Source organism: Nylanderia fulva, unplaced genomic scaffold (assembly GCF_048542155.1).
Source record: "Nylanderia fulva isolate GAGA-0341 unplaced genomic scaffold, ASM4854215v1 Scaffold27, whole genome shotgun sequence".
NCBI lineage: Eukaryota > Metazoa > Arthropoda > Insecta > Hymenoptera > Formicidae > Nylanderia > Nylanderia fulva.
The window spans coordinates 2,290,583-2,311,555 of NW_028190336.1; the positions used below are offsets into that span (position 1 = coordinate 2,290,583).

Here is a 20,973-nt window from a genome sequence, read left to right on the forward strand (position 1 = left end):
AAAGAGATAATGCACTCCTTTTGAGAGTAGATGCGACTAACATCATTTTCTAAGGACATTTGCGCAGTTAATGATATCCCGAAGGAATATTATTTCACTCGATGTGAAAAATTGGTTCCTTTTATTGAATCTCAAATAACCGCACATAATATTTTCGATTCGGATATTTTTCTGCGAAACGCTAATATAAAAAATTAAATTGAATTGATCAAATAATTTGATGCAAATTTATTTCATTAAAAAAAAAAAATAATACCAAAGAAATAAAATTATTTGTTAATTGTACTAATTGATATTTAATTTAAATACAAAATTTAAAACTTTTTTTGATAAACCTATATTGATTAATCCAAATATTAGTTTATAAAAGATATATCTAGAAGATGTAAGGTGATATTTAGATTAATCAATATACGTGTGTTAACATTATATCGATTTTCTTTATGCATATACTAGAAATATAAGACTGTATTATTATGATGCTATTGATTTATACATTAACTTGTGATGTATGTATAGGTATAAACGCGATCTAGGAAGCTCACATTACCCCAGTAAGCTTTATCATTAGCTATCAACTACTTACTATAATGTGATAATATATTTTTATACCTATAAGCAGGGCGATATCATTGCCCTATCTGCGCAAAGAATTCTCCTTCTTCGAAAAGTACGATGCATCGCATGTAAGTAACCGCGAATGTTAATTTATGGGCTGAATAATGACTTTCCGATCTTGGATACTTGCCATCGTGTGGGACTTTAGCGCGAGAGCGGTTTTACTGCGTGGAATAAATTTCCGGAAAGTACGCGACCCGATCCATAAAGTAAGAAATCTTCGATAGGCACATCCTTGGCACAGTAATTTCACTTTCTTTACGTGTGTTCCTCCTTTCATTTCTCACGGGAATAATTTCATTACGCTGGGAATTTTAGTTAAGTCGACGCGACTTACTCTCCTACTTCTAGTTCAACGATAATTAAAATCATATAACAATTAATACAGTGCAAAAGTAGAACAAATCGGATTTTTGTCTTATATATTCTTGAATAGTATTCGATTTGGTAGTATATAATTTTGAGTAATTTATAAGTGAGTTTTGTAAATAATTAAAGTAATGATGATTTTCGCAAACGGTAGCAAAAAGAAGGAATACCACGCTTTTGTGAACCGTGAAGAGATGTCAGCGAAAGTCACCAGGGCAGCTCGTTAAGCCGACGAACGGTGATTCGTCCGATTTGGCAGAAAATCAATGACGACCTGTCAATAAGCAGACGTCTGCTTTCCGCTTCTATCCCCCATAATCTTCGTGCGGCGGGTCGAATAAAGCGTGGCTCCCTTTTTTTATAGAATATGGAGGGAAAGAGAGAGAATCTGATAAAATCTGGCATAGACGCGCGCACAGTTGTCTCTCCTAAAATTTCATCCTGCGCTGTGTTCGCGACGGAATCGCGAAATATCCTGCGTTTGGTGCATCGAAAATATTATTATTTGCATAGCAAGCGTATCGGCGTATCACCCAAAGATTCTTTTTTACCAAGTTTGTTCTCATATTTGAAATTCCAAGAATATAAGTATATTTCTATCCATTAAACGTTTATGACTTACAAATATTTGAAAATGTTCACTTTGCTGAGACAGTGAGTTTCAAAGAGTTTCTGTATCTGACAAGCTGTTAAATGCTGATATTTCTTACATATATATATACTATAAATAAACGAGATAAATTCTTTTGCATCTAAAATCTAAGGTAACATTTCTCGTTACACTTTGACAGGTTATTTATTTAAGTAAAGAAAGCATAAACAACTGCGGAAAAAAAAGTATTAAATGTAACCGGGAACGCGTGTATCGAAGCTTTCTCCTCACTTTTATGAGAGAATCATTCCGACGAATGTTGAAGCCAAACACTTCTTTCGGCGTTATCGGAATCCTTGATTACATCCGAGGTCTGAAAGAAGTCGTGCAATGAACGGCAGATCCACAGCGAAATTGTATGTAAATTAAAAGGAAAAGGGGAAAGCACGGAGGGGGATGTAAAAAATGTTATTGCGGTTTTTGGAGGACGGACAGGCCGGATTGGCGCCAGGGTTCCAAGATTGAACGAGCGACTTAGGAAGTTCTGTTAGAAGTCAAAGCTGGCGAGATGGCAACGCGATGACGAGAAGGGATGAAAAGGGGAAAAAGAAACTCGTTTCGTCTAGATTTGGTTAAATAATCCCCACTTTTCCGGGGAGAGAATGGTTTTCTTGAAACTGAAACGATGAGAGAGAGAGAGAGAGAGAGAGAGAGAGAGAGAAATACGGTAAAGAATGATAATTTTACGCTTGTAATTGGTTTTAAGTGGATCTTCTTGATCCACCAGAATCTTTATCAGAATTGAATTAAAGAATGGAGTTTTGATCTTAGGGATAATTCTTTAATAAAATGATTGGAATATTATGTCAATTATAATTTGCAATTTTCAAATAGTTTATCAAATTACTTATTGAATATTCGTATTTTGAAGAGATCGTGTACCTGGAATTTCACGAGCTAAACTCAAAAAGTTTAATTGATGACGTGACTTCGAAAAAACTTGCGAGGAAAACTTCCGCTATCGACTTTCTCGATTTATCCGCTCAAAAGGCACGGTAATTAATATGGTAATATCCGAAGCGCGGTCGAAGAAAAATTGATTTTTGCCATTTCAGTTATCCTTTGTAACTGTTTCCGCCATGCTATCCGGAATCCGGCTAGATCAAATATTCGGTTAAGAGCAACATCCTATAAATAAACATACACGCGCGTGCGCGCCCACACACACACACACATGTGTGTATATATATATACATATATATACACAAACGATATCGCCAGTTTCCAGGACGAAATTTCTCCTTCGTGATTGCGTTTGTAGACTGCACCTACGTAATCCCGCAATCTTCACCTGTCGCACCGTGCCGCTTTGGCACAGCTCGAACCAATTATCTGTGTTGCCTTTGATGTCGCCCACCTTTCGCGGATGTTTGCGCCAAACAGCGGCGGGGTCTCCTTGACAAAGGATCTTTCTGGAAATTCTGCGAGTATATGCCATTCATCCACCATTTTCTTCAATAGCTGTTTGTGCAGTCGGCGTATCAGCTTCGTACTTTAAAGCTTTTCCGTAATCGAATACAGAATCAAAGAGTCGCTTTCAAATTGAAATTTGTCGCTCTCTAGCGCGCAAAATATTAATTGAATTTTTACAGCTACATCGCGCCCGAATTTGTCGGATTTTTCCGATGATTTAAACAACGAAAGCTATGCTTCGATTGATGAAATTTCGATAATAACGTGATCTTAATATTAATATTTTATTACTCATGAACGTGAATACATACTCGAAGACAAAGAATCGCGATAAATTGCAAAAGTATTGCAGAGCTTTGTTTTAATCTGATTCGCGAATCGGGAAACCGTAAAGACTGTCCACCACGAAGATGGCTTAAAATAGAGACGTGAGAGAGTTACGAAGTCTCGGAGATGAAGGTTCGCGACTTTCCGTTTTCAACCATTACGGAAAATTCTTCTTGACAAGATTCTATCTCGTATTTCTTCATTGCCATGGCTATTTCTCGTGGCTTAGAAACTATAAACTTTTATAGCACATGTGGGCGCACACAAAGTCAATCCGGATAATTGTGCTACGGGATAAATGATACGGGATATCTTTTAATGACGAAACTAATAGAAGAGAATGAGAAAAGAGATAGAGCTTTGATTTATCTGCTAAAATTAAACTCAAATATTATTAATATTCTTTTATTACATACGCTGATGTAAATTATTGTTTCAAATGAATGGATTAATAAAGAATGAAATGGCGTTTTACACATACATGGCTCGAGCTTAAATATTTTATTCTAAATCGATTCAGCGCTTAAATTACGTTAACATTTAATATATATAAATTGAAAAAATATTTTATGCATAGTATTTGCTATTTTCAGTATTAAAGGAAATATTTATTGCAAATGCTATTTTCTTGCTGTAGAATTTTATTAAAAATTATTTTCATCGTATATACATTTAGTTGTGAAAAATTGTTTATTATTCGAAATTCCTATGTTTTTTATCTCTCCATCATATTTTATAGAAAATACGATTGCATCTTTTCATTCAGATTTATCTAATGTATTGTGGAAGTTATATTTATATATATCTACACACACACACACACACGAATATTTTACGTACTTTTTTTCGCGCTCTGTTCTCGCGATGTCTGCATCGAATTTATACTCGTCTCCAGCAGACTCGTTTTTGTTGTGAAGGATGCGCGAGCGAATAATATCACGCAATATCAATTCTAATAACAAATATCTTCTATCTTATTATTCTATTCTATTATTCTTCTTAAGAAACGGGTGCAACATTTTTCACGTCAAAAGAATGATTAAATAAGGTTTTATATTTTTTTGCAACTTGTGAGAAACGTTTAACCGATTTTGGGTCATAATATAAGTTTATATGAATTATACTCGAAAATATATCTAATCTGGTAAAAAATCCTATAATCGAGACGATAAATTTAATGTATAACATCTTTAGTCGAATGTAGTAATTACATAATTAGTTTAAAATCAATATCAATTAGCTCTGCAAACATCCTTCAGTATGATTGCATTATCTCCGCGATTCAGACTTTCTTCTTCGTGCACATTCTAATACAGGAAAACCATTCACATAATCCTAGCTATTTAAAGGAAAGTACTTTAGACATATGAAAATGTCTCATCATTTCGCGAATTTCACTTTAAGGCAATATATAATCGCACGTCTTATAAGCTCGAAAAACAAAAATTTGTGCGAAAATCATCAAATTTATTTACGTTCTCTTATCGTTTCCGTAAAATATTGGATATTGCACATTGAAACGATATGTACTTTTATGTACGTATACATGTGTATGTACTTTTTTATTTTTATTTTTTTTGTAATAAAATTTAAATTTTGCAAGTTTTTCTATCTATTATATATATATATATATATATATATATATATATATAACGTTAAAAAAGAGAAAATAAAATTTCTGTAAATCTTTTCTTTATATATTTATATTTTTTGAATATCAATAAAGTATTAATAGAAATATAAATGAAAAAACGTTTGAATAAAATTGTATATAATTTTGCAACTTGTTTCTTAAATGTAAATGAACCGAAATTAGTGCATAATTTTTTTCTATTTTATGCACACAATCTGCGTTTTATTTTAAACGACATTCAAGTACATATGTTATATACGTGTCATGTGCATCATTCTGGAATTTTGTGCAATCTTTATTTGTGTTCGACACTCTTCGGTGCTCGATATTAAAAAAAAGTCGATTCGCCTGGTTTTATCACTTGATGTATCGTTGGGCAGGTCAGGTCGTAAATATTCCTGGAGATTCCAACCTCGGACTTTCGTAATCCTGAAATATACGAGGGAATAAATCGATTGACCGTGCGTATTTTTCGTGGCTCGCCGCAATTTAACAGACGGCAGCGGTTGCATTTACTACAGAAAAAATGCTGGATCAAATCTCAGCTCGAAGGCGTGAAATTATCCCGATAGTACTGGAAAATATGTATTTGTATCGGGAAATTGTTTGAATTATTCTGTTGAAGCTTAAAAACTAAATCTCTCGATTTAAATTGAAAAAATTGTAATTATTTTCTTTTAAAATATAAATTATTTTCTCCAATATTATTTACACACAGTTATTAATATTTCCAAATTGCATTACTGCTTACTAATTCATAGCAACAATTTATCGTCGCAGTATGAAAAATGTAATAAAAACACAAATGTGTTACCGGTGTACGTATTACAACAAAGGTCAAAAGCATAAAGTGTATCGAATACTCTATCCGATAAAACCGTGTACGTGACAGTAAATCTGTGGTTAACGGAATCACCGTTGTAAACGTGGTCGCCATTTGAATTACAGGCATGTGTGGAATTATTGAAATGGTTATATATGCCATTCTTTTTTTTTTTACAGTAACGATAATACTAATCCGTTAATAAAGTGTCGAATAATTGCGCTACTTGTCTAGACGTAATAAATGTTTCTGCAAAAACGTGCGAAATTATAATATTTATTTTATTAACTGAATATTTGACGAAAAGGTATACCATGTATATATCTATCTCTCTTTTCGTTTTATTGACATTTGAACAACATTTTCGTATACACGTGTAGCATTTTAATTTTATGAATATATATATTAACAATAACACTATTATTATATTAGAATAAATAATAATATAAAAAAATACAAAACAAACAGACAATTGAAATAATTTCTCATAAAACAAATAAATATTTTCAGCACTATGTGAGAGAGAACGCGCACATTAATCAAACAGTTTTAAAAATTAGCGAAACAGGATTTATATACATACCTATAGTTCTCGATGCGCTAGTTAAAAGAGAACGGGCGAAACAAAAGGATATAGAAGAGGCATTTCCACAGCGATCCATTTCAATTATTCCAGTGGTCGGATACAACCTTAGCAACCAGCACTACGTGCAAATGCAAGCGTCTACGTGTGTTTATGCGATTCTCGCTTTTTAGGCCATTGTAATTCGAATTTTTACGTCCGAGGGAATAGCAAGACTATTTCCACATAAATAATGGAGTCAATTAGTATAGCTAATTATTTTCCAGAATCTCGACCCCTGTAGCTCGTCAATCATTTCGAAAAAGTACAGTAGAAAATAACGATCGTTGGCGCGGGCAAGCTTTCGAAACATTGCATATTCAGGAAGGAGGAATTTACATTTATCTGTCACACGCGCGCTTGGCATATACGCGATTAAAATATGCATACAAAAAGCTATTGACTATTACACGCACATTCATTTAATTAATAGGATTTTCTGCAGTTCTATAATGCAAAAATCCGATACGTGGTACAAAATTATAACTTCAATTTTTCAGCTTTCGCTGAAACAATTGTGATAAGATATCGCGATAATTATAATTTATCCATGGACATTTTTCACGCAGTATTTTCCTCCGAATTTATAACAGTGCATCGCTATTGCGCTATGCATATCTCCATCTTTTTTATTAGCGCGCTTACGTTTATTGTTTCTCTTTACGGCGAGTAACAGAAGATAAAAGTTATTTCAATAATTCATCCAAGTACCACACTGTTTGTGTGACTAACTTTCACATATTTTTATGATATTTTATTAAAAACTAGCCAAGCCATAAAAAAAACTTTAAGTCTGCGAAATTAGTAAAACTGGCATAAAGTTCCAGTGTTGTGGTGGAAATTTTTTGCAGAGCCGGGACGTAAAAAAAAATTCTTTTCTTCTCCAATTTTCTCACTCGTACTTTATTTCGAACAATCTCTATAAGTTTTCTGAATGGGATGCATTCACAGGAGTATAATTATACGAGATAGGTATATATTCTGTTGTTAAAATTTTTTCAAATTCATTTCAAAAAGTTTTTATATCACGCGTTTTCTTTCTCTCTCTCTTTCTCTCTCTCTCTCTCTCTGTAAATCATTTGAAGTCCGTATCTAGTTGAATAAAAATTGAAAATAAATTTTCGACGTGCTAATTACGTAAATGTTCGAGCCGCGGTTTGTGTTGGATCATCGGTAGAATTCCGTGGTACGTAACAGAGCGATGAGACTGGAGGCAAATAAAAAGACCACAAAGCTTGCGAACGTACGATCGGAAAGAGCGCAACGAGGAGGGTGGCGGTTTGTGGTGATCGGAGATGAAGAGGATCGCTGCTTCTCCTACCATGAAGACCTAGTTTACCTTGGCGTCGTGTCGGTGCTCTCTCCTTTGTACAGAAAGTGTCATAGAGGACGTGGCTCTCGATCAATGCTACTGTGTTCAGAGAGAGGGAGAGAGAGAGAGAGAGTGTGTGTTACGTTTCTCTTACTATCTAGCTCAAATGACAAACATTCGTGCTTCTGTGTCGATCGTAGGGATTAGTTCAGCTAACACTATCTCTAATAATGGATAATTGATTCGAGTCAGGTACTTTTCGTTGTATTTATGTATAGGTTGTTTCATCATTTTCACATAGAACTTTCCATCGTCGATACCAAGATAGTTTTGAGGAAACAAGCTTTTATATAAACCTTACAAAAATTATTGATGAATATTAAAGAATATACATTTTTTTAATTAAAAATGTAAATTTCTCTCTAATAATGGATAATTGATTCGAGTCAGGTACTTTTCGTTGTATTTATGTATAGGTTGTTTCATCATTTTCACATAGAACTCTCCATCGTCGATACCAAGATAGTCTTGAGGAAACAAGCTTTTATATAAACCTTACTAAAATTATTGATGAATATTAAAGAATATACATTTTTTTTAATTAAAAATGTAAATTTTGAAAAAATGCAATATTTAAAAAAAATTCCGAAATCTTTTGCTTTTTTTAGAATTTTTTATTCTTATGTGACATTCTTGTATCAATTTCGATCGTTGGAGTTTATGTTACGAGTTGAAATAGTTTGTGCATATTTTGCTTATCACATATTTTCAATCTAAAAATCTTAATGCAAATTTAACGAAGTTTATTAAAGCTAGTTTGGATTGTATAACAGATTAACGAAATAGCAATTTGCCTTCTTGATGCAAATAATCATATGAATAGTTGAGAGACAAAGCGTAAGGATAATATGTGCATAAATTTAGAAAATATGTGTTTATCAAGTTGGTGAATTTATGAATAATAAATCGGAATGCGCGGAGAGAGAGGACGGTAAGTAGGTTGATTGAATTTGCCATTTGCGAAACAATTCTGCAAATGAATTCGTAGACCAATTTGCGTAACAAAATGTCTTCCTGTTTGCGTGAAACGCTACTGCGTTACCGCAGCGTATATAACTATGTACATTTAATCAAAGGTACTTGTATATAAAGTGCTTTACATCATCTTCATGTACAAAAAATTTTATAAACAATTTATGAACATATCCTCTAAATACCTGTAAAAATTAGCATTATTAAGCAATTTCGGTAATCCTCGTTGCTATAAATAATTTAAAACTAAGAAATAGTAAAAGATTCCGGAATAACTCTGTATACCACTTTCTGCAAAAGTTTTTCATTATATACAAGTGTGATTAAAAAAACAAAGATCTGAAAGATTAAAATAATTTTTTTATTTGTATGCAAAATAATCTCACTCTCATTGCATATTTTTGCTATTCATGTATAGAATATGAGTAGTAATCTTCGCAAATGCGCACTTCTGTGCACTATAATGATTGGCATATATTGCATTGTAACAACGTAGCTTGCAATCTCCCGTTGGGAAAGGAGTAATTGTGTTGGGATCGATGTGCAATTGAGTTCGAAATTGCAATACACTTTTTATTGCACGTGTCAATACAAAGTAGTGCGATACGAGTATAATTAGAACTCAAGTTTAAGATTTTAAATATTATTATGAAAAATATCAGATTATAATCGGAATAATAAATATAATTTATTGTAACTATATATTATTATCGGATAGATTTTTACTGATTTTTATTTATTAATTTTTTTTTCTAGCATTATTTTATCTCATATTTGCTCTACTTACACACGTTTAATAGAACTGCAATATTGTTCACGCTGTTATTGTTATCCGCGAATGTGATAGATTAATCCGCGATCAATTTTCTCTCTCAACGTCTTTTCCATAATTTTTCTCTCCGATCATTTGCTGTTCGAGTGCAATATCGTGCTATTTGAGTGCAATAACGCCCGCATACAACATCCGCGCGTGAAGAGAATAATTGCATTGGAATCGGTGTATGCAGATGAGTTCTAAACTGGATTCCGTTTTTCATCGATGAAGTCAATATTGCGAGATAGTACGGGCATCTTGGTAAACCGACGACGGTACAGAGGGGAGCAGGGATAACGAACTTCTGCAAGATGTTACTGAATTTGCCAGTTCCGTAGCCTCGGGGTGAACCGAGAGCCGCTATACGGTGATTAAATTTCTTAGTTGCACGATGAGTTGTTTTATAGGAAATTTAAACTGAGGCTCAAGGTTGCCCCGTCTTGTAGAATCGCTGTATTCAATATACTTCGTAGGTATCGTTCTTCCTTATTGCCGTCCCGACTCGTTATTATTATCGTTGTTCAGAAAGTTTTCCTGCAGGCTATAGTAAAACGGCAACGCTTTGGATTATCCATAAAATTACATTTGCGTCAATTCGAGACCTAGCGATTTAGCAGCGTATCTTTATCTTTAGTACTTTAGATAATTCTGCTGTAGAATCTATTAATATTTCGTGAAGAACGATTTCCATTCTTATGTACGGCTCATCTACTATTCTATTGAAAAAATTGTTAGTTGGATATATTTTATTTACATTGAATTTATTAATAATTTTATTTTCGATGTGTTTAAATTGTTTCAATATTATGAAAGAATTAGTTACAAGCAAGAGAAATTTTTGCTGGCTATCATTGGAGTTAATGAGGTTATAATGAATGCGATGAATGTTTGCGTTGCTTTAATTAACGCGTGCAGTAAATTGCAGGAACGCTGACACGGATCTGATTAAAATCAAAATCTTGCAAGAACAAAAGTAAACACTATCTATGCAAGCGGTCCTGTTTATCTTTTCAGAGGAGAAATGATAAATGCAAAACATTATTTATATATATATCTAACAATAAAGCTTTGTTAATAATCAAGATTTCATTTTAACGAAGCAGAAAAAGAACGTGCAAATAACATTTATTTTTTAATAGGAAAAATAATACTTTTTTAATTATTATAAAAGTCTGTTTTAATTAATTTATCTCGATGTGTTGGTTTGAGAATAAACGGTTAACAACGAATGGTAAATTTTAATTTTATCAAATATTTCAATTAAACGATTTAAAATAAAAAGATGTCAGGCACGTCAATAATATTTCTGACATTAAAATTTGGAGGAGCATAATTTTTACAACTCTATCTAATTCAATTAAAGTATAACATGTTTGAGATTGTAATAAAAATATATATATTATACATAATTAATATTATTTTAGTATACTTACCTGCTTAATAAATATATTAACAAATCATGTTAAATATAATTGTCTTTAGTAATTATCTTTCTCATAGAAACTACCGAAATAATAAAATATATATCGCCTAACTTTTATTTTAAAAAAACAAAAAAATGAACTTAACAAAATTATCATACGAATGACAAACTATTCTTTTACATATTTTATATTTATGCTGTTCAGACTAACAAGAAAATCATATATATGTTTTTAAAATATGTGTGTATTATATAAGAGAAATGCATATTTTTCTCTAGAAGTTTCTTAAGAATATTTATGTGAATATTCTTTTGTATACTATGTAACATATATATCCCCGTTTCTTGTACGAAGAACATAACAAAAAAAAAATGATAAAGGTAAAGAGAAAGACGAAGATGCATCTTTGTACATCGGTTTATTATTATAGCGATATTTTGACACTGGTTATTTTAAGAAAGATAATATTTAGCCTCTTCGCTATTTATCTACCTCTCTCACTCTCTCTCTCTCTCTCTCTCTCTCTCTCTCTCTCTCTCCCCCTCTCTCCCTCTCACTCACTCTGTTTCTCGCATGCATTCTCTCTCTCGTTTTTGTATTTGTTAAGAAGTCTTGACGGCTCACCAAGCTTAGTGGAATTAAGTATGGAAGCAATATTTCTGTACATCCGTTTTACTGCATTCGAGAATAGTTTTCCGGATTAGCCTTCTTTCTTTTTCTCTCGCATTTTCTCTTACACACTTAATTTTTCGCACACGCACACGCCGTTCGATAAAAGTTCTTCCGCTTAACAGTTTCGTTCTCGGTTTCGGTGTCTAATTTTATCGTTCAAGCATACTATTTGCCACCGCAAATTTTTCGCATCCTTCTCCATTCCCTTTTACCCTCCCACCGTTTCCTACATTCTGCATTAATTTGGCGCTGTCCTACCTGTTTCTCTACCACGTTCACGTTTTTCTATTCTTTTGCTAGCCTTATGCTCTCTTCCTACTTTTATTACACTCTCGCACTTTATTTCAGTCACAATATAGTCTTCTCAGAAATTGAGCGTACCGCAAAGAATCAAACTCTTGAAACGCGGCATGTAACCATTATTATTGTCACTATGTCCAATTTATCGGTCTGCTCCCAGCCAATTAGTTAAATCGGTAAGCCCGCTTGTTCGCGAATATTGCCACTCGATTATGATACGTCTGCGATGACGAAGAGGTCAGAAAATATCAAGCACTAATGTCGCGAATTTGGCAGATAGATTAGACTTCTCTTACCTCATTTAGCTATTTTCATTTTGTGCGTCTCTTTTTATAATTGGCGTTTATTATATCAAGATCTCGCGCGACATCGATCGGCCGCGATGTACGATTCGAAATTGTGTCGAACTTTTCGCACGCAGCTTTTTCCCCGACTTTTTGGTGTGTAGCATGCATCCTATATTTTTCGCTGGACAACGTGTGTTACAGAGAACTCCGAATGTGTTTGTATACGTCAAAATCCATATGAAATGGCGCGGTCATCCTCGTTCGTGCTTTTAACGTCTTGGTTACAACGCTTGACGTCTGCATCTCCGTTGTTGATGGAGTTTGTTATCCTCGGATAATTTTCACCGGATAAAATATACCGATATTGATAATATCGATCGATTGAAACAATTTTACCGAGTGAATCATTCATGGTTTGCAAAGAACTCGATATAAGCAAGATAACGGATACACGATTAAAAAAAAAAAACGAATTTTATAAGTAACATTTTTTTCCTTTATATCTCCATCTTTCTTTAATATTATGAATATTTTTGTTTAATTCTTAATTTTATGAAAATTATATTCTGAATAGTCTCTCGATAATGTTGTCTGCCTTTTCTCTTGATTATTTACAAAAGTTTCAAACGATAGTTGAATAATTTGTTATTTTTGCAAGATATTGCTCCGTTAATCCGCAACGTATTGGCGGTTTCCGAAGCGATACGGATTAGCTCGGAGTATCTCGTTCCCAACTTCGACGTTTAGTCGCCCGTTCCCTTCTCCATGGTTTCCGCAGTCAGGGGGATGCTTCCAACTTTCTGATTAACACTTCAGTTATCGTGCTCGGCAGATCCATTTAGATCTCGTCACAATAACAAGATGCGCGCCTTTGATCAGCGATATATCGCGCTCGCTACTTGAACATTTTTCTCAGACACACGTCGATCAGCCGCGACTTGCTTCGTGATTGTTGAGGCGGCGTCGTTGTCTCGGCTTCTCGGTCGCGATGATTCTCGATGTCCAATTGCCTGTCCCTTTCAAAGAGACGAATGTATTCCGACTCGGGTCACCAGAGCTCCGCGGTAGGCGTGAGAGTGTGCACCTCGATGTTTTCGTGACGATGATACCGGTCGGTCCGGTGCACGGTCGCTCTTCGCGAAAGGACGATGGTAAGAGCAGCGACGGCGCTGAGGGCCGCGCCGACCAGCACCAACATCCCGGGATGAGCACCGGCGGACAGAGCCTCGGACACCCTAGCACCGGCCGAATCGGCCCGGCTGTTGAGTTCCTCCGCTATCGTTTTCGAATTGTCCGCGCTATCCTTTGTCGAGTTATCGATTCTGCCCGAGTGCCTTTCGATCGTTTTCTCTCCCACGTGCGAAGTCGGCGCCGACGAAAGGATCTCGCCGACACCTGACGCGGCAAGTTTGCTCGTTTCGTTTTTCCGCGTCTCGCCATCGGACCGGTTATCGAAAGTTTGCGGACGCAATTCCGCGTCTTCCGTCCCCATAATGGATGGCTTGGGGTCGTGCGGGGCTCGAGAGGCCGACGAGATGACGGCGTGCTTGATTAAATTCTGATCCATCGAGATACGATTTGTTTTATCGCTCTTTCGCCCCGGTTCCCTGCTCGTTCGCGTCGTGATTGACGACGTTACGTTACGGAAGGACGTCGGCGCCTCGTAGATTCGCGGCGGTTTTTTCGGTATTTTCGTCGTGGCGGTGGTTTTCGCGGACAAGAGAACGTTCGAAGCTCCGATTTTTGATTCGATTTTCGCGTTTACGGGAAATAACGCTGGAGGATCCGTGATATTGCGATCAGAATTCGTATCTTTGATATCGGGAGAGACCGTGACGTTTGACTGATCAGTATGCGATGTATGTTCGAGCGTGAAGACAGAGACGACAGAGACGGTAATCGAGGTGCTCGGCGTGGAAATGAAATTCGGCGGTGGTGGCAGCTCGTGCAAAAATAATCCCGCCAATTTTCGCGGACCGAAACATCGAGCCCCTGGCTGGCTCGATTGTTGATTCGATTCGCGGTGCTGCCGAATCCATTCGCCCAACCAGTAGAGATCCCCCGTGCAATTCCAGTTGTTCTTGCCGAGCCTAAGCACGCGCAGCTGCGGCAACATAAACGCGAGATCCGATCTAACGGTGCTGATGTTTGTCTCCGAGAGATTCAGTTCTATCAGGCTCTTGCAGGCGGACAGTGCAGCGTCATCCGCTAGTAATTGCTTCGCAAGAACCGGACTACGCGACACGTCTAATATTATTAGTCTCTCCGGGGTCGGTACAGGGAACGCCATATCACTTTGTTCTTCCTGGTGTCGTTGAAGCGACGTTAAACCCGACATTCGGAGCTTGGCCAGATTACTCGGCCCACTTAGAGCGTTAGTTGATAACGCCTTGATAGGATTATCGGATAGATCTAGTTCGGCGAGCAGGGGCAGTTGACCGAGCGCGCCCACTTCGATCTCGCTAATATTATTATCGTTCAACGTTAGCGACCGTAGGCTATACAATCCACCGAGATCGTCCAGCTTTAGCACGGTTATCGCGTTTCTTTCAAGCTTGAGCATCCTGAGACTGCTCGGCAAGCTTCCCGGTACTTTCGCAAGTGCGTTTCCAGATAGATCGAGCTCCTCTAAAACCTCCAATCGCCCCAAAGCGTCGTTTTCGATATCCGTCAGACGATTATCGGCGATATCCAGCATACGTAGCAGAGGATAACTATCCAAGTCGCCGCTGCGAATAGTAGTCAGCTTGTTACCAGCGAGTCTGAGAGCCCTGACTGATCTCGTTAGAGCGGCGGGAACTCTCGCCAAGCCAGTTCGAGATGCGTCCACCGTCTCCAATCTTCTTCCGGTGCCCAGTAATAGAGACACGTCTCTCTCTTTTAGTGGATTTTCCGCGAGTCTTAGAACAGATAGTCCCGGTAACGGTTGCAGCGTTCCTGCGGCCGCTCTGGCCAATCCATTTCGCGAGACGTCGAGTTCCCTCAATCTGTCGAGACTTTCGAACCATCTGGCACCTAAAACTTGTAACTGGTTTCCGCTCAGATCGAGTTTCTGCAGGGAATATAACGGCGTAAGCGCGCTATCCGGCAAGTCTGCCAACCTGTTGTCCGACAGATCGAGAAACTCCAGCCGGTTCAAACCGCGAAACGCCTTCTCGTCCACTACACCGATCGCGTTTTTACGTAAACTCAAGCGCACGAGCCCGATGAGCGTCCTAAAGGAACCTTCACTGATATTCGATAACGAGTTGTCCGATAAATCGAGGCATGTCAGTTCGCTCAGATTCATCGAGTGAATCATCAGCGTGTCCGTTACTCGCGGCAAATTATTGCACGACAGATTTAACGATCTCAAGCGTTCGAGGCCGCGCCACGATGTGTTCAACGCGACCAACGAACAATTTGTCACCGCGAATTCGATTAGATACGGCAGCGCTTCTGCCGTTGTATCGTTTGTCCCCGACGTCTCGTTCACTTTCACATTATCCGGAGTATCGATCATCCCGAGATTGTTCACTAGATCGGCGGTCTCCAGCTCGTCCAGGAGAACAGCGACGTCCGTTCCCTCGGCGTCGTTCACCGAGAAACTACTCACTCCCGCGGGTATTTCCGATAGAGCGGGTACGCGTCCGCGACACGTCACGTATAATAAAATCGGCGCGAATAAGACGTTCTTCCCGATACCATTCTGCTGATGATGGCACTCGCAGAGGTCCGGACAGGCGGAACCGCTCGCCATCAAGGCGAGCAGCACTAACGGAAGCCACATCGCTTCCAAGGCGACGTCTTCACATCTCGTCCGCTGTCCGATGAGATCTCGCGACGTCGTCGCTCGTCCGCTCGCGGGCAAAGTGACGAGGCGACGACGATATCGAGAATCGCGACAACAAGTGCCGCGGATTCATTTATGGAGCGGAATTCACGTTACACGATCGACGTTGGTGGCTATCAACGATGATGGATGCCGCCAAAAACGTTATATAGATTTTATATATATATATGTATATAATATATATATATATATATATATATATACACACGAATGCCAATACCGGCGAGTACTATCGGTCTCATCGAACGTGATGTCCATACGAAGGACTGACAAACACTGCGGCGCTCGCGACTCGTAGCCTGCACCCGTCACCCTCCGCGCGTCGCTTCTTTCCTCCTCTCCTCTCTACCCTGCATTTCATCTTCCTACCCTTCCGCCGGCTTCTCTCCCTCTCGCACCCTCATCTCGATCCCCCTCTATCTTCCGACACTCGGCTGTGTGCCGCCACCTACAACTGGTCCACCCTCTTCTAGCGCACGTATATTCTCTCTCTTTCTCTCCCACCCTCGCCCCCTCTTTCTCCTTCTATATATCTACAGATATATATAACTGCCATCACTACTACTACCACTGCCCTCGCCGCACCGGCAGCCGTCGCTTTTGCTCTCGAACTCGATAAGAGGCGCGAGCGCGCTTGCGTCCTCTGACAGCGTACTGACGCGTAGAGCCGGTATTCTATGATTTCACCAACTATCCGAGGCTACTGGCCGACTCACTAACTACTGCCTAGTAGTAAACTTCTCACTTTTTGTAATGCTACTGTCTGTTTGGCTTTATTTTTTCATCTATTATATCTATTTTTTTTTAATTACAACTATTTCACACGCATATCGCTTCTAATATAATTTATAACAACGTTAGGAATACGTGAAAGACAATATTCTTGTCGAAGAAACAGGCTCTTTTGTTTCTTCGTGCCTATAGGCAAAAAATATTTTTAAATGATAAATATTTTACTGCTGTTCATGTCTGTGTTCGATAGCTCACGATTTCCTGCCAGATAAATGTAAGGTAAAAGAATACATATATCAGAGTTATAAAAAATTAATTGTTATCTTATACCGTTTCGCTTCCTTGGATGTTTAATGCAATTAGCCAAGTAGCCAAGTAGCATGTGGTTTCACCCTCATTCTTGGAACAACCGCGAAGAGGTCACGTTCTCGGAAATATTATAGATACTCGTTAAGACAATAAGCACGCACTAAGTTACTAATCCAACTAAAACTTCGCCGGCAGTTTCATGAGTTTTAGTCGCTAGTCAGCTTTCTTAGATTCGATTCGCGTGCCGAGGTTACGGAGGCGCAAAGATGCAATTCTCACGAGATAAGGTGAAAGGTCAGATAATATCTCTGGACGTATATATCCTGTACATGCCGAGGGTGCAATATTATTTTATTATGCCGTATGATATAACATTAATTATACTAATATGGTATTTAATTAATATTATAGTATACCAAATAATATTAATTAAAATATCCTTAATATGATATATAATATGATATTTTTAATTATTATATTTTTTTCATTTGTCGGATTAATTAATTTTCATATTCAACAAAATAATCCAAGTTTTCTTTTTCATTGACATTCTCGCAGAATGCGTACATTTTAATATCAGCGTTTTTTTCGCAAATATTTTCGATATTTTCTTTGAGCATTGATATTGCTAGAAATGTTTATATATCCGATATTTCCAGTAAAGGAAAATGATGGTTTATATTTATATATGTATAAACTGCACCGTGCTTCGTGAAATAAACACATGCGTGCATATGAATATACTAACAATAAGTCTAACTGGTCTAGTTCGTTGAGAATACGAATGTTTTCGAATACCATAAATTCGTGGCTTTCTGTGTGTAATCCCTGCGGTATCACCGTATTACTTGCTGAACCTAGTCGAGCAATCGAACCGCCAATGATCTCGGTGTATAACCTGGGCATTTTCGATATACTATATCGAATCGGTGATCACACTGACACCGTTACCATTACCACGGAGGTTAAATGCTTGAGCCGCTGGACTTAAAGAGAGATTTCTACGGCGCTCGATGAAACGGTAATCGTGGCTATCGTGGGATATTGGCGCGAAAGAAGCACAAAAAAAAACTGAAACGGATATCTACTTGACCTCTACGAGAACATCGCATAGATAAATCATCGATTAAAGAAAATCTTCTGGGACGGAATAACAATCATCACCTGTCTTCTAGAAAAATATTGCGGTTCATTTTATGGATAGATTTGAACTGGACGTGCCCGGTGTGCACAAAAATGATACAGATTTTTAGTTCGTACCATTTCGCTGCATCATAGATATACATATTGTATTCTGTAAAAAACGGAATGCGATTACACGGTGAAAATGAGTGCGAGAAACAGATCTCGTGCTTTTAATTTTAACTAGATTTTAAAATAATTATATGCGTTATATGAAATAAATGTTAAAAGAACACAAATTAATACTCATTTTGTTAATTAATTAATTTTTATTAAAGTCAATGATTACATTTTTAATAACGTTTATCAATTTTTACCTTTGACGAATTATTTTCGTAAATCTATCCGAGTGTACATCCGTCCTGCTTCGGATATAAAAGCTTTTTGACAAAGGAGTTAAAGCGCTTATCCAAAAATGCGTTGTTTCGTTCAACATATGTAAACGATTCAATACGCACGTCAACATCGACTCTACACATGCTCATCCTCGATTAAGTGCTCTGTAAATTGACCTGAAAAATCTGACGTCACTTCGGTGCCGGCAATTCCACGCGATGATTTAATCGCTCTAAGCGGCCATAGAATATCGATGGGTCGACATTTGTGATGCGACAATTTTACCAAATACCAGAAATTTCCAACTTCCCAGAGTGATTGATACGTCGTATTCAAGAGGTACGAGTAAACATTGCGATCATGCAGCCATTCCAATACTTTTCGAACGATTTTCGCGAAGCACTCTACCTGATGCACTGCGACGTTCAAACTTCTTCGCTCATTTAAGCATTATCGTGTGTATCTGTATGTATTTGTATTTCTACAATTTTTTTGATGTTTTCAAATCTCCAATGCGTTTCAAGCATATCGAAAATCGATGCAATCGATTAGTTAGAAAGTTCAGATAAAAATCGAAAATACATCGCGCAATGGAACATATTTTCGCGAGAAATAATTTCAATATAATTTATATTTTATATAAATGTGTAATATATTGCACTTTTTAGACGTAAATAATTAATGATGACAGAGTTGTGATTGAAAGAAACATGTATAATTTATTTAATATATTTTTATATTATATAATGGAAAATATATACAATAATATTCTGCATTTTTTATATTTTAACATTTGAGAATTACAAGAAATAAAAAAAGTATAATTTTCTTATTAACACAAAATTAGGTATGCGAGAATATATTCCATTATGGCGGTGTTCGAATCTTTCGTGCCAGTTGTATGTATTTTTCGCAACATCTGATAGCATCGTTCATAAAGGACGTTAAGCTCTGCGCACGCGTGAGAACTAACATGGAATTAATAATCTACCCGCAAAACGTATTTGGAATTTTGCATGTTATTCATGTCCGTGTCATTGTACGCGGAAGGGGTTGATTGCCGGGTGTAAGTGGACATCCAGTATGCGATGGAGAAGTCCGGGTGGTAGAAGGAAGCGGCGCTTGATAAGGGAAATCTTCTTTCGAGCCTGCGGTGCCGACCGACATGTAATTTCCCCGGAATAGAGGACGGAATCCTGGCTCGGATACTACTGCCCGCACGGGTTACAAAGTTACTTTTACGAGAGTAGTGGGCAAATGTAAATGGGGCCGGTGTAGCACGGACGAAGCGAGAGAAGCGAGCGAGGGACCGAAAAGGGAAAATGAGAGAAAGAGTGGAAGGAACGTGGGGACGGATGGTGAGAGGAGGACGAAGAAGTACAGGATGGAATAAAGGGGATGAGACTGTCGGAGTTTGTAATTGCAGCGGCTTTAACGCGCTGCTGATGGCCGATGGCACCCAGGACTGGGGTAATGGTCTGCACCAAATGTCTCTTCTTGTTAGAGAAGAAGGAAAGACAGAAAGAGAGAGCTAGGAAGAAATGAGAGACGCTGGAAAAAGTACTCGAAGAGATATCGAGAGTGCCGGAGACACATGGAGTCCCGCCGTTTTTTCCGCCACCGATTTTATGTGCTCGTTCCTTTCCCAATTGATATTTCTTTACCTTAAAATATCATGAAAGCCTTGAAGATTAATCAGTCCATTCTTAAAAAATAGATCTGTAATATTAAACTGAAAATGCTTGATTCGCGATGAAAGGCATTAATGACAATTTTGATAACTCATCAAAGATTGATATAGGTTCTTCTTAAAAGAAAAATTTTTACTTTAGTTTTTCTAAATTTTATCATTAATTTAATCCATCATGTTTTTAAAAACGTATCATGTATCATGTATTTTTTTTTCATTATTCAAAAGTATCATGTTTTTATAAATGTCGGTTTCAGTTTATTTTATGTCTTCGTTAAGCTTGATTGTCGGAGAGACTATTTTTATCGATATAGGGTCGAAATTTGTACGGATATATTGTGGTCGTTGTTTTCCCAAAAATGTTGTTTGTGCGGTTCGTTAAATTTTTTCTCTTTGCATTCGGATGAGGTTTCACAACCTAAAGTAGAGGAAAAGAGGAAGTTTAATTTATTTTTTTTTTCATTTATTCGCAAACACAATTACAAAAAAAACATGTTATTTTTGTTTTTTACTTATATTATTAAAACATGATTGTGTTATTTTAAAATATTTTTTGAATCAATTATATATAATTTTATTAGTTTATTATTTTAA

General features: G+C 37.1%; 2 protein-coding genes across 2 annotated transcripts in view; one reads left to right on the forward strand and one right to left on the reverse strand.

The window, feature by feature from the left end:
• Positions 1-20,973, forward strand: part of timeout (circadian regulator timeout) — a 97,393-nt gene that overhangs the window by 21,548 nt on the left and 54,872 nt on the right. The gene's annotated exons all lie outside the window — the stretch shown is intronic.
• Positions 11,441-16,410, reverse strand: LOC114931420 (uncharacterized). Its single transcript, XM_029303418.2, has one exon. The coding sequence runs from the start codon at positions 16,065-16,067 to the stop codon at positions 13,347-13,349; it is 2,721 nt and encodes a 906-aa protein (XP_029159251.1). The 5' UTR covers positions 16,068-16,410; the 3' UTR covers positions 11,441-13,346.

Excerpts from the sequence above, each read along its gene's own strand:
- LOC114931420 (XM_029303418.2), bottom strand. The coding sequence starts at position 16,067 with ATGTGGCTTCCGTTAGTGCTGCTCGCCTTGATGGCGAGCGGTTCCGCC.